The 15,241-nt window shown below is 37.9% G+C and overlaps 1 protein-coding gene across 1 annotated transcript in view; it reads left to right on the top strand.

Moving 5' to 3' along the window:
- The window catches only part of Utp20 (UTP20 small subunit processome component), a 113,016-nt gene that overhangs the window by 44,779 nt on the left and 52,996 nt on the right, over positions 1-15,241 (top strand). The window contains exons 23-29 of the mRNA XM_008832626.3: positions 2,367-2,457; positions 3,718-3,803; positions 4,521-4,646; positions 7,044-7,210; positions 9,077-9,285; positions 11,947-12,090; positions 12,803-12,882. Coding sequence (XP_008830848.1) covers positions 2,367-2,457; positions 3,718-3,803; positions 4,521-4,646; positions 7,044-7,210; positions 9,077-9,285; positions 11,947-12,090; positions 12,803-12,882 — 903 coding nt within the window. The remainder of the gene's footprint in view (positions 1-2,366; positions 2,458-3,717; positions 3,804-4,520; positions 4,647-7,043; positions 7,211-9,076; positions 9,286-11,946; positions 12,091-12,802; positions 12,883-15,241) is intronic.

The following is a 15,241-nucleotide window of genomic DNA, read 5'->3' as shown; positions in this document are numbered from 1 at the left end:
TCCTGTCAGCACTTCACTCTGCCTTTGACTTATCTACTGCTAGTTACTTTTTTCTTCTGCTGTTTTACCTTCCTTTCCTTTTGGTTACTCATTTATCTAAATTTGTCCAAACTTACAAAAGGAAGAAAGAGATCTTGCTTTCAGAGATTATTTCAGTCTACTTGTAGATTATTTGACTTGAGGGGTCTGCTCCGCTGGAGTGGTGCTACTGTGTTAAAACTAAATCATGCTTGTATATTTCCGTATGAGCCATTTATAAAACATTATTCAGTAACTATAGCCAGTGCCCTTTGCTAAGTGCAGGGTTACAAAGATGAATTGTACACGGCCTCTGTAGTATAAGTCAATCAAATGGCAAGTTAAATATTTTTACAGGGATTATGGGAGCACAGTAAAGAATGACTTCCTTCTATCAAAGAATCAGGGATAGACCCAAGGAAGAGTTTCTGGAAGGGAAAGGACTGGTGCTGAAAGATGAACATTTGCCAGCCTTGGATAGGGAAGAAGTTGGCAACTAATTGCAAATGATGTGTCAAAGTCTGGACTGGGGAAGGTCGCCAGCTGCATGCATGCTCCTGCTTCTCGTAGTCTAGTATTTTGTCTCCTACCACTTTAAGACAAAGATTGTTATTTTTCTCCTCTGTCTCAGTCAGCATAATACCTAGCAAAAGATTAGTTCTGGGTTTGTGCTTGTTGTATAAATGAATAAGCCATTTATCCAGTCACACTTCTGCCTGTCTCACCCTGAACCTTCACACCTGCTCTTGCCTTTTTCCTGGTAGCCTGGCTTCATTCTGCCCCTGAGAGAGTCTGTTCATTCTCCAGGACACAGTTCTAGCAGTTATTCTTCACTGAAGTTTGTCCCATCTTTTAAAGTTACCTTAACTGATTTTAAACTTTTAATGCCAGTCAACCTTTATCATGAAACCACTGCTTGCTTTGGATATTCTTTTTTTTATAACTCATGAAAAATCAGAAGTTCTATAAGGACTGCAAGTGGTATTCTTGTTACTCCTGGCCCGCTGATCTTTGAAGTATACTAAATAAACTTTTCTCTTGGTGGCGCACACCTTTGATCCCAGCACTTGGGAGGCAGAGGCAGAAGGATCTCTGTCAGTTCCAGGCCAGCTGGGGCTACAGGGAAGACCCTGTCTCAGAAAGACAAAAAAATTTTTAAAAAAATCAAAAAGCAAAGCAGAGAGATGCTGGCTAGGTATGTGGCTTAGTTTGTTGAGCTTGCATTAGACCCTGGGTTAAACTCATAGCACTTCATAAACCATGGTAATGCATGCTTATAAACTCAACTTGGCAAGAGGATCAGAAGTTCAAAGTTATCCTCAGCCCAGCCTGGGATGCATAAGACCTTGTCTCAGAAAAAGAAATAAATTAAAAGAAATTCTATGAGAATTAGGTCAGTGTCCTTAATTTGTCTACCTCCTATAGCCAAACTGAGACTATTGCTACCAAGTATCATTGAAAATGTATATAAGCTGATAGTGATGCTCTTGGCACCATCCGGTATGTACTCATAGCCCGAGCTGATACTCTTTCTTCCATGAGGGCGGCACTCCCTCCTCAGTCTGTTCTGTAGATGGTGCCATTTGCTTTGGACATCCCCGTCTTTGTGTTTTAACTTACAGACACAGCATTTTTGTTTCTTCCAGTTCTTCATAGTAAGTAAGAGCCATTGTCATCTAACCTGGGGCCTCTGTTGCCTGACATCAGTGTTGATCACTGTGAAAGCAAGAGGAGTGCACTCTACCACTCCCTGTCTGCTTCAGAGAACCCAGAGAAAGAATGATTACCCGATCATCTGTGCTCAGCTTTCGATAGCATGACTGATTTGATTGCCCTCTTTCTGGTTTTGGTTTAGTTTAAGCCTTTTGAAGCGAATCCTGAAGGGTTTCCTAAAGTAGAAAGCCTGAATTGTGGAAGAGGCTTGCCTAAGATTCGGAGTTTCTAGAAAATCATTTTCTCATAATTTGAATTTATTTGAGTGATTGATAGTAGAACTATGGGTAGGGTATTTGGAATACTTATCAGAAAGTAAAATGGTGGGCAGTGCCATCTCGAGAAAATAACTTGGGGAGATGGCTCAGCAGTTAAGAGCACTGATTGCTCTTGCAGAGGACCCAGGTAGGTTCAGCTCCCAGGACCCACATGGCAGCTGACAACTGTCTATAACTCCAGTTTCAGGAGATCTGCTGCCCTCTTCTGACCTCTTCAGGCTTTGCATAGCACAAGTGCGCTTACATACATGCAGGCAATACACTCACACACATAAAATAAGAATAAATAATTTTTTAATGGGAAAAAAAAGAAAATCCTTATTCATTAATCCTATATTGCCCTCTTGTTTTATTTAGGCAGTTAATTGTTCATTTGCAAGTCTTCTCTAAATTTTCAAACCCACGGGCCTTATATCTGGAATCCAAGTTATATGAATTATATCTTCAGGTAAGTAAAATAAATTCGGAGCACTTTAGTCCCTGAAAACCTTTCTCTATCACCTTTCTTTATCGAAGTAACTTAGGTTTTCAGTAATCAATGAATATGACCCGTGTCTGTTTTCTTTTAATTAATAAACACACTTTTATCATAATAAGCAATTTTCATATTTGGGGTGACTAAATGTTGGCCAGCTGTATTAAGAGTAAATCATAAATTGTATTATAGAAAGAAATGGGTTTCAAAATCTTACTGTATAGTTTGAAAGCACTTTGTACACAGTTCTTATATATAAAAGATGTAATTATAGGGTATAGTGATAATGCTTTAAAACATAAACCTCATTTTAAAAATTAACAGCTATGGTTATTTTTTTAATGATCAACTTTTCTGTTTATTGTAAACCTAAATTAAAAATAAAAGCTTAATGAGAAAAAAAAAAAAAAGAAAGAAATAGGAACTGTACCAAAAACAGTTGATTGCCCTTCCCATTAATTCAGGCTTGGTAGACTCAGCTTTCAGTATCTACTAGATGAAGTGAGATCAGATAGGTGACATAATTGTTGTCATTATAACATAAATCCCTGAACTCTAGAAGGTATTGCCAAAAACTTTAATTCTAGAAGCAGAGCAAGTATTAAGTTGTCACCCTAAACTGATAAAATTTTCTCTTATCATTTGGATAGTCTTTAGATGATTTCAGCAGAATTTGTCCATGTTCTGCCTGTAATTGAGAGAGACCTTGTTCAGAAAGACAGTGCTTAAAAGTCTGTTACACAGGATTACAGCATTTTAAAATTAACTGGAGGGACCTCAGCCAAGTCCTCCCTCCCGGCATCTTACTATTAACCTTTATAGTATGGAGTTTCTTCATCTCAGGACCAGTTCAGCTGGATAAAATCCAGATTCACACAGAGAATTGAGGTTGGAGTTTTCTTTATCCCCCCCTCCCCCCTCCATCCCACCCTGAAGTCCCAACTGTGTCAATGAGGCTGCTCTCAAACTCTGAATCCTCCCGCCTAACATCCTTCAGAGTGCTGAGGTTCTAGATGTGCAGCAGACACCTGGCCCATTTCCATTTTGTTGCACATACTCTGGTTATCCTCCATTTACTCCTGGAAAATATAAGGCTGTTGTCAAAAATCAGCTGAAACCTTGTCTAAAGATTTAGATTTTAGGAAATTTAATTAAGCAGATTAGCACATTGCTATCTCATGGTTTGTGTATGTGCCTGTTTCATTAACTTATTCTATAAAATGTCATTCCTAGTTATTGCTACACCAAGATCAAACAGTACAAAAAATAACCTTGGATTGCCTAATGACCTATAAACACCCACATATCCTGCCTTACAGGTAAGTTGCTAAGGCTGGAGACATCTTACCTAGGAGCCACTTCTAAATACATTTTTAGAGGATTGAGAAATTTTCCTCTTTTCCAAAATAATTATAGTTCTGTTTTCAGGCAAGAAATGAAAATTAAAAGTGTATTTGTTTTCTGTAAATAGTCAAGTAGAAAAGAAATTACTAACTTTAAAATATGTCTATGACAGAGGATAACATTTCTCTGTACTTGTTAATGTATCTGTAAAGTTTTGGTAGACTTTACAGATTCACTTACCAAGGAATCAAATCATGATTCCTAAGAAGTAAAGCATCACGCTTTCCTAAACATCTATATTATAACCAACTCTAATCCCTTCTAAGCCATTTGTCTTTTAAAATTTGAGCATACTTTTGTAAGGACTTTCCTTCAGGATGTCAACCTCAGTATGAAGTGTTTAATAACTTATTTTAGCCAGGTGTGGTAGCGCACACCTTTAGTCCCAGCACTCGGGAGGTAGAGGCAGGTGGATCTCTGTGAGTTCAAGGCCAGCCTGGTCTACAAAGTGAGTTCCAGGCTCAGCTGGGGCTACAGAGAGACCCTGTCTCAAAAAGACCAAAAAAAAAAAAAAAAAAAAAAAAAAAAAAAAACTTATTTTAGTTGTACTTAATGCTTTCCATAAATATGAATCAACATTTTTGAAAAGTTCTGTGAACTGAGTGATAATTTGTTCTGTATTCTGTTTAAAGGGAAAACTTACAAAGGTTACTGGACGACAGAAGCTTTAAGGAAGAGATAGTGCATTTCAGCATTTCAGAAGATAATTCTGTAGTGAAAATGGCCCACCGGGCAGATTTGTTTCCTATTCTGATGAGGTATTTATACTGTTTAAAAATGTCAATCAGAAACTCAGTTGTAATACAGTAAGTAGTGTGATTCTCTTCAGTAGTTCTAATGTGAATATTTCACTGGATTTTCTTTCAGTTTTTTTTTTTTTTAAGACAGGATCTCTTATAGCCCAGGCTGTCTACAAACACACTATGAAGCAAAGACACTTCAACTCTGGATCCTCTGCCTCCACCTTCCCAGTGCTAGAATTACAGGCATGCATCATCATGCCTAACTTTATATAGTTCTAGAATCAAACCCATGGCTTTGTACATGCTAGGCAAACACTCCACCAGCTAAGCTGTATCTCCAGCACTCATTTTTTTTCTTCCTTAATTGGATGTTTTGGGAAAGTCAAATCATTTCTTATTAAAAACTATTTTATTCTAACATCAAGAGGTCTTACTGTGGTGTTACTTTAATAGTGTTAAAATTGAGTCTAGTTTTTCCTCCAACCTTTACTATTGAGCTGTAGTAGAAATAATTCATTCCAATGTCTTAAGTATCTTGTGATATTTAGCAGTGTTACTAGTCTATAAATTATTAATGGTAGATCACAAAGATGATTAATAAATAATGCAAAGATCATATACACTGACTATAAAGCTGAAACTTGAGTCTTTCACCAGCTCTGGAATGGTAGACTTGGAAAGATCGGGGGAGTGGACTGTAGCAGACCTTTGCTTCTCTCCACACCATGGGACTTTGCGGAACTACAACTGCATCTTTGACATTTCTGGGCTTCTATTCCCTTTATGGGCAGAGTGTGTTCACATATACTTTGGAGGCTCTACTGTTCTGATCCAGTCAATTATTTTTTATTCCATTTATAACCAGCATTAAGAGGTTGGTGTAATAGATAAAATATTTTAATAAATGAGTCTACAAAATTAGAATTCTTGTTGGATTATGAAAACATAAAATTGGAAAGCAGTAATCGATCACCTTATCCAAACTTGAAATTAACCACCATTAACTTTTTTTTTTTCATCTTTTTGAAACAGGGTCTCTCTGTAGCCCCAGCTGACTAGAATTCACTATGTAGACGAGGCTTGCCTCAAACTTCACAGAGATCTGCCTGCCTCTGCTAGGATTAAAGGTGTGCACCACCACGCCCAGCTAACCATAGTTAACTTTATGATCTGTTGAAAGGATTGTAAATTGTAAAGTTCAATAAAACTAATGACATTTAAAGTCTCTAAAGGCAAAAACAAAATGTAGTTAAATACAAACTACCAAAAACTATCTGGATACACATAGATACACAGTTTTACAAGGGAAATTGCAGTTGATCTGATAAAAAGTATTTTACAACCTTATCTAATTTACCATTTAAGAATATTCTCAGATCATGGAATGTTTTAAAATGTGATTGCCGTTATATTGGTATTATAATTTGCTAACCCAGCTCTTACTTGTTGAATATTTTGCTTGTCTGGTATGGAGTATTTTATGTTTTTGTAAAATAATCTTTACTGACTCTTTGGGATTCTTAAAATGGTCACATTAACATTTTTACTCTTGGTCTGTATTATTCCAGTATGTTTACTTATTACTCTTCATTGCATTTCCCAGGATAATCCTTACTTGATTTTAATGCATCAGTGGATACTGTGTTTTGAGCCAAGTATAGTATTGTTTCATGTAATCCCATGCACCCAGTTCAAGGCCAGCCTAGGCAGGACAGGGAGGAAAGGGGAGGGAGAGCTGCTGTGGTTTTTTATTGTGAGGGAAGGAGGGAGGGGGATAGGACCTGCTGTGCTTTGTGTGCATAAGCAAAGTTAGTATGTAGTTATTTCTGCTCATTAACTCACCTCTGTATTAGTTCTTTCCATAAAGAAAACCTTTTCTTTCTCTGTTATGAAACTGTAGCATAAGAACTATATTTTTTCCTGGAAATTTTTAGACTTTGCTAAAAATTATGTAAACTCTGGTTTCCAGTGATTTGGGTCTATTTAGATTTTCTTTCATGAGTTCCTTTTGCTCATTTATACATGCGTCTTTTTTCACAGCGTTTCATTGAAACCTCCTGAGTTTCCTTGTTTTCTTAGGTCTCTTGTTTCACTTCCTTTTAACGTGTATATTCTTGTTTTCATTTTTCCTTGATTAAGCTTACCCATGACTTCCCCATTTTATTACTTTTTCTCTCTCTCATACAATGAAGTCCCTTCTGGTCTCTGTCTATTTTCTTCTCCTGCTTCCTGCTAGCCTCGTTTCATTGTTATTTTTCTGAATACCTGTGTTCTATTCTGTTTTCCTTTTATTTTATAATATAGCCATTGAAATCTTTGGAGTTGCTCATTATAGCCTTTTAGGAATTCATACACCTAGTATTATGTTTTAGAATAAGCAGGCATATTAATAATGTTCTTTTGTCTTTCCAGAATTCTGTATGGGCGAATGAAGAATAAGACAGGAAGTAAAACTCAGGGGAAGTCCGCTTCAGGTACGCGCACAGCCACTGTGCTGCGCTTCCTTGCCGGGACCCAACCCGAAGAGATCCAGACATTCTTAGACCTGCTGTCTGAACCTGTGAAGCACTTTAAGAATGGTAGGTGCTCTCTGCCCCCCTCGCCAAATGTTCTTCCTCTGTAGTGGACTCTTGTTTCAGGATGGATTGTCCATGTTCTCCTAGACAGAGTCTTTCTAATGGGACTACCCCTCCAGCCTCAGTGATATCTTTGGCTGAAATTCAGTTCACGTTAAACTTTGATGATCTTACAGTTGACACCAGGGTTGTCAGTACCCTTGAGTTAGAGGACCTTGATTAGAAAATATGTTTTGTTGTTGTGCAATTGAAAAATAGTGATTGCTTGACTATATACAAAGAATGGGCCAGACTGGTCTACGTGGTGAATTCCAGGCCAGCCAAGGCTTCAGATTAAGACTGTTTTAAAATACAAAAGGATTTGCTCCTAAGAAATTGAAAACAAATTACAAAAATTAGTCTTAATTGTTTTGCTGTTTAGCTATTTATTTACGTATTGAGCATGACTTATCAATAGCTTCTGTGCCCCAGATCCTCTGCTAAGTTGAAAAGCAGTCTCACAGAGATCTACCTGCCTCTACCTCTGGAGTACTGGGATTAAAGGTGTGCGCCACCCTGAATTCCAGGCCAGCTGGAGGGAAAAGACCAAAAAAAAAAAAGAAAAGCAGTCTCTATGGCACCATTGCAGAAAAGTATGTGGTGACCTCTGGTGCTCGGTGTTGTCATCTAGCATGTGATGTCAGTCATTGTGATCACTAATCATGACTAGATGTGTTAAGCACTCACTTTATACCAAAAGTTATAAAAGGCCCCTTTGCAAAACTGGAGCGATGACTCACTGGTTAAGAGGACTACCTGCTCTTGCAGTTCAATTCCCAGCACTCACATGGCAGCTAACAACTTCCGTAACTCTAGTTCCAGGGGATCCAGTGCCCTCTTCTGATCTTCTCGGACATTGCACAACTCGGGTGCCCTTATACACATAGAGGCAATATACTTATACACATAACAAAAATAAAATAGTAAAAAAATTTTAAAAAGCCCCTTTGCAAGCAACTCAGTTGATTCTTAAAACAATCACATGTGATATCATTACTTAATTGTCCCTAGTTTCCAAATGAGGAAACTGAGCCTTCAAAGGCTATTATTGGACAGTGATAGAAGTAGGATGTGAACCCTGACCTTTCTGACTACAAAATCCTTTGTTCCAGTTCTGCTGGTGATTTGCTTTAACCATAAATATTTATTTGTTGAGTACTATGTTGCATTTGTTTTGTTCATAGATTTTCATTCAGTGCAATATCGCCTGCCCCATGTAGGAGGGTGGCTTCAGTGACTTTCGAAGGTTTAAGCTGGGTGGATGGCCCCCTGTCTAGGAGGCTAGATGTAAATGATACAGTCAGGGTCTTATCTGAAATTATTTATGCAAAGTTTAAGCAGTATTAATTCAGATCTTTGGGGTAAATTCTGAAATCAGTATTATAGCAGTTGTTTATAAAGCCCTATTGTTTTTATTTATTAATCCAGAATTATATGAGAAATAGGGCATTTTATTCTTAGCCTTTAAGGAACTTTAGTGCAACAGAAGTTTCTATGAATCTACTGAACTCAGCATAGTTCAATAATAATATGGTTAGCAATGCCAGGGTTCAGGCATGGTATTTTTAAAAAATTAAATGAGATTTATGTTTGGAGTCAACTCTCCAGCTAGCTTCTTACCCCCCTTATTGCTCATTCCCCATCTGTGAAGTGTGAACAGTAAAGTGCAACTATCCCAACTCATTGACTGTTGGGTAAGAATTAGGAGATGCCATCAAAGAATGCACTGTCCCCTGTAAATCATCATAGCATGGGGGAACTTGCAAGGAAAGCCAAAATGAGCACAGACAAGCATTTTGCTCCACACAGCATCTTTTCCTGTTTCGCTAGGGGAGTGCCACACTGCAGTCATTCAAGCAGCAGAAGATTTGGATTTGTCTAGAGTTCTTCCTGTGGGTCGTCAGCATGGCATCTTAAATAGCCTAGAAATCGTATTGAAAAACATCAGTCATCTGATCAGTGCATACCTACCAAAGATTTTGCAGATATTACTGTGTATGACAGCGACCATTTCATGCATCCTTGATCAACGAGAAAAGGTGAGAGTCTTAGTAGATGCTTTCTTCTTAGCTGACTGAAACAGTTCGTGTTTTACTTGGAAGTTGGGTTGGAGTCAGAATTACTAATGTCTTTCAAGGTTGTCTCCTTGTGTGACCCTTGTTATTTTGAGACAGAATTGCATAGAACTCGTGAAGAAATAGATGCTTGCCTGCGTTCTGTGCAGTGTTCTGAGTAGATTAGCAGGAGGATGAGCAGGGCCGGTCACCTGGCTAGCTCTGGGCAAAAGGCACTCCCTGGATTCTTTTCTAAATTGTATTTTGTTAAAACATGTTAGATGAGGATTGACTGGGGCAATGTGGAAATGAAAGAAATGAGATTGACCTCAACAGTGGCAGATGGCTCTTAATTAGATCAGTGAAGGGGCAGCAGTGTCTCCGCGGGATGGAGACTGCACTGAGGCCCAGTTGGTGTAAGGTTTTTAAGACGGTTGAAAGAGGAAAGGCTGGGTATTTTTCTGTAGTTCTGGGTTGTTTTTTTTTATGGTTTGAGGGTTTGGGACAGTAAGTGCTGACACACGTTTTCCTCAGCTATCCCAGTGTCCAGGTTGGGCCTTTCTCACCTGGCTTTGGGCTTTCCAAGTTTAGATACTTATCCTTCATATTCCAAACAATTTTTATGTTCTGTTGAAACAAGTATGCAGACATGTGTGCTTTTTAGAGTTTAGGGAAATACTCTCTAAATTATGATGGATGGAAGGCCTCTTGGAGCAATTAGAGCTTGGATCAGGCTCAGATTTGGGCTGTTGAGTCAGTCTCTGACTATTAATGACAAATGGGCATAATTTTAATTTGGTGAAAACTCACCTGTGTTGATTCATGGTTATACCCAATGAAATGGTCTTAAGCAAAAGTTGACAGCCAGAATTGCTTTGGGGGGCAATGGATAGACATGAATCTGATTTGACAAAGAAATATATGACTAGAGCAGATCCTGAGGTGGGCACAGTCTTGGAAAGTTCTGGTAAGAGACAAGGCTGAGGTGTCCAGGGCACAGTGAACAGAAAGCATTGGGTGAGGTGAGGTTGGAGAGGGACAGGTAGGGTGGATTGTGTGGTCCTCACAGGCTCTGACAGGATGTGCGTTTACTTGTAAGTGTGAAAACATGCTTCCTACTGGGAAATGGATGAGAAACTAAGCAGAGGCACGATAAAGACTACAGTGCTTTAAAAATATCACTTTAGTTGCTCGTGGAGAAAAGGCATTGAGATTGAGACCAGAAATGGAGCCAAAAAAGAGGTCATGGGAAAATGTTTCTGTTGTATGAGAGCTTAAGGGCCATAGGGAGATTATGGGAGTTTTCATTTGTGCCTTAGACCGAATAAAAGTGACTGTCTATGCATGTATTAAATCACGAAGGGTGACAGGCTCTGTAAAGATGTGTCCTTTGGACTTTTGATTAACTTAGAAGTTACTCATTAATGAACTTTGCTCCCATGCCAACATTTAGTAACTCAAAGGATCATTTATGCAATTTCATAGTTCATTAGGTAGTGAGGTGTTAGGCTTATTCACAGATGTGAGAGGAGCTTCTTTTTTTTTTTTAAACAAGTCCAAGGAATTCCTCTAAATGGCATAATGAATTATCCCACAGTAATTTTGCCTAAATCAGTTTAAGTTCTACATTTATGTGTTTGAGCATAGTTACACATTTGCTTTTTTATGACTTTGATAGGTTTTGGGGTATTGACTGACATTGAAATATGTGTCATGAAAATTGTGAATGGTTTTGTGGTATTTGTACATTTAAGCAATAGGCTGATGTGTAAATGGGCTTAAAGTCTACAGTTTATTTTCTGGATTTTCCTCCACTTGTTCAACAGTTATGGAAGAAACTGGACAGCTGGTGCTATAGTTGTGGAAATGAATAGAATATAGGTGTCCTAGCCATGGGAGGGAGAGCGGGGTAGAGAAGGGTCAGGTGTCTTATTTGAGGTCATGTTTGTTAATGTTATGTGTTCCAGGTGAGCACAATACCATGATTTTTTTTTTAAGTATCAGTGATTGCTTTTATCCTCAACCAAGCATGATTCAACTGATAGTGAAAATACTCCTAATAGAATCAAAGCAGATCAGAATGACTTGTAATTATGTCACCTTGTATTTGCCTGTTCTTTCCTCCATAACGTGAATAATGAGATAATTAGCCACCAGTAGATGGTGTGTGATTTCATGATTCCTTTCTGGCTTATGTGACAAATTAAGTGTGTCCCTTGTTCATATTTACTTTTTTTTTCCTACTTCTCCTTTTGTTCAATGAGAAAAGCAGTATGATCGCTAGTTAAGGTTCCCATGTGAATAGAAGTCAATACATTCAAAAACAGAATCACCAACAGAAGAGCAAGAGTGTCTTGATTCCAAGGATCAAGGGCAGAGAGAGAGAGAGAGAGAGAGAGGTCTTTGAAAAGGTCTTGGGGCTGGAGAGATGGCTCAGTGTTAAGAGCACTAACTATTCTTGCAGAAGACCCAGGTTCAAATCCTAGCACCCACATGGTGGCTAACAACTCTGATTCCTGGAGATCCAACACCCTATTCTGTCCTCTGCAGCCGTTGCATGAAACAGGTGCATACATGCATGCAGGCAATACATTCATACACATAAAATAAAAATAGTAAATATTTTAAAAGGTCTTCATTTTGTAGATACAGCTGAGGTTTATTAACCCACTGAAAAATTTAAGACGTCTTGGACTCAAGATGGTCACGGACATCTTTTTGGATTGGGAATCCTATCAGTTCAAAACAGAGGAAATTGACGCTGTGTTTCATGGTGCAGTTTGGCCCCAGGTAAACCTTGATTTCTACGTTCTGCCTGGTACCTTCTACTTTTCCCTTCATTTTCAGTTCACCAGCATAGTCTACCACTCAGACATGAATGTTGTCAATCTTTTCACTTACATCAGGACCATATCTGTAAATCATTAAAACACTTTTGTTTGCCTCTACTACCAGACCGAAAGAGCAGGAGTCGATTCTTATATACCATGGCATTTATACTTGATGTTAACTTGAATATGACTCTGTCTCTTAAAGAAATGTTCCATAACTTTGCTAGCATCTCATAATAACAAACACTAGATGAAATAATGTGTTTTATTTACCTTTCCTTATTAGATTTCTCTGCTCATAACCAGTTGATAACTAGTGTAGTTAATTAAGAAGACTACAGAAGAGACTTAATTTTTCAGAAAGATTCTTAGCTGTGTGCGCTCAGTCATTTCTGACCATTCAAAGCCCTAAAATACCTGATGCCTAGAAATGCCATACACCGCCATTGCTTTTTTCTCTGTTAAAACCACTTTGCGTCTTTCATCTTTTCCTTAGTCCTTCATGTGTTATCTCTGCCCTCGTCTGTTTATTCTCCCCTGTGATGCTTATTCTGCTTGATGGTTGCTTTTGGGTTGTTTCGGTCTTGCTTTGTTGTTGTTGTTGTTGTTGTTGTTTGTTTGTTTTTTGTAATTCCCTGTGTGTTTTAAATTGCTTTTATTTTTTATCCTAGATCTGCAGACTTGGATCTGAGAGTCAGTATTCACCTACTCCTCTGTTGAAGCTCATTAGTGTCTGGAGCAGAAATGCAAGGTAGAACCTTTTTCCTTTCCTGTGAAAAGGAGCAGTGTTCTGGACTAATTCAGTCAAAGCCAGTCTAGGGAAATAATATAATTTATGATCTTTCTGTACAATGAATTACTTCGGTTGCATTTAAAAAAGGATAAAGTAGTTGAAGAAAAACAAGGAAAGATTATAAAATAGATAATTTTAAGAAAAATGTAAGTTGTTAATATGTATATTATGTTTCAGGACAAGTACTTTTAGGTATATTTCTATTAAATATGAAATAAAGCAAATATCTAGGGTGCATGAAAAACTTTAAATATTAAAGACGTAAATTTCAGAGATTTTTAGGTTATGTGATATTTTAGTATGTCCATTGTATGATGTTCAAGTCAAGGTAAACATACCTACTCAGATATCTGCCTTTCTACTCAAATATCTTTCTAGTAGGAACAATTTTTCTTCTAGCTTTTTCCTTTTTTTTTTTGGTCCTTTTGAGACAGGGTCTCCACATATCCCCAGCTGGCCTGGAACTCACTATGTAGACCAGCCCTTGAACTCACAGAGATCTGCCTGCCTCTGCCTCCCAAGTGCTAGGATTAAAGGCATGCACCACCATGCCCAGCTCTTCTAGATTTTTTGAAATGTCAGTACAGTTAGCGTTCTCTGTTCCCATCCTCCTGTGCAGTAAGTAGCATGTCAAAGCAATATAGTACCTTCCATCCAGTCTTCCTGTGTCCCTGCCTGCATCCTACTCAGCCTCTAGTAACCACGGTTAGTCCCAACCTTTTCAGAGTCCTCATAGGACTGAAACTCTATGAGAACCCTAATTGTGATATGAGTGGTCCAGAGCAAAAAAAAAGAGACTCTTTATATGTCCTTTAGGATGTTTGAATAATTCACAATAAAAATGGTAAAATTATATCTTGCAGTATAATATAAATTCAAATTGTAGCATATATATTGCATCCAAACAAATGCACTTATTCCAGTTTTAATAGTTTAAAGAATGAAAATTTGCAGTATTGGAATTGTTAGAAATATTATTCCAGTGTATGGTTATTGCTTCAGCAGTGTGATCTGGCCAGGCCAGTGAAGAAGCAGAACGTGAAACATACCTAGAAACTGCACGTGAAATTGCCATTTTTGCATGCTTGCTTAAAAGTAATGCTGATTTGTTATTGATACTCTATTATATCTTTTCCCAGTTCTCATTTTAAGTGGGGAATCAGAAAGACCTGTAAACTTTCTGGATTTTCTAGGTCATTGTCTTCTTTGTAAAACTACTGTCTAAATCATTGCCACTCTTAAGGTCAGGTAAAGCTTTGGTACTGATTCAGTGGCATTGATTAAAATCCTGGCATTGGCTTTTCACAGAATTGGGATTATTCTTTATAGCCAGTTTTTTGTTTTGTTTTCTTCATTTACTGTTATTGTGCATATTTTCTTGTCATTGAATAGTTTTCAAAAACAAACCAAAAGCCTTGTTTTCTTCATCTATGTGTTTTACTAGTAGGAATACCTTTTTAAAAAAAAAAAAAACTAGGAAAAGGCTTCATTTTACTCATTTCCCCATTTGATAAAGCAATTCACATCTTATTTCTGAGCACCTATAAGCAGTATTTTATAGTCGTATACTTATGTAATTCTTATGCAAACAAGCCATTAAGGGCCTTAGTCCAGCAAGATATTTCAGTAGAGCTTTAGCTTTTTATTTGGTTCCTTATTCAAGGTACACCCACATCAAACACCATTTCATTGCATCCTGAAATTTCTTTCTCTTTTTTTGGGGGGAGGGGGCGCAGCTCTTTTTGAGACAGGGTCTCCCTATAGCCCTAGCTGTCCTGGAACTCACTGTGTAGTCTAGGCTGGCCTTGAGCTCACAGAGAACTGCCTACCTCTGCCTCCCAAGTGCTGGGATTAAAGGCGTGCGCCACCACGCCTGGCTCTTTCTCATTTTTTAAATATTTTATTATTTTTATTTTATGTGTATGAATGTATTGCCTGCACATATGTAAGTGTACCTGTGTCATGCAATGCCTGTGGAGGTCAGAAGAGGGCGTATGAACCCCTGGAACTGGTTGTTAGCTGCCATGTGAACCTGGGTCCCCTGCAAGAGCAACCAGTGCTCTTAACCACTGAGCCATCTCTCCAATCCTCTTCTTTTTTGCTGAGAAATTAAGAAAAACATAACACTCTAGAAAGAAGATGATTAATATTTTTTTCTTCTCTCTTTTATATGTAACACCAAAAATAATCTCTAGGAGGGCTGACTGACCTCAGAATATTCATAACCACTGATACACACATATAGTTGTATATGAAAGAATTAAATACATATGTCAAAAAACACTATAAAAATGTTACTCTTTTTAAAGACAAAAAA

The sequence above is a fragment of the Nannospalax galili genome, unplaced genomic scaffold (assembly GCF_000622305.1).
Source record: "Nannospalax galili isolate Female #2095 unplaced genomic scaffold, S.galili_v1.0 scaffold415, whole genome shotgun sequence".
In the NCBI taxonomy this organism is placed as follows: Eukaryota; Metazoa; Chordata; class Mammalia; order Rodentia; family Spalacidae; genus Nannospalax; species Nannospalax galili.
Note: the sequence above shows the minus strand (reverse complement) of the source record. Positions and strands in the feature narration are given on the sequence as shown.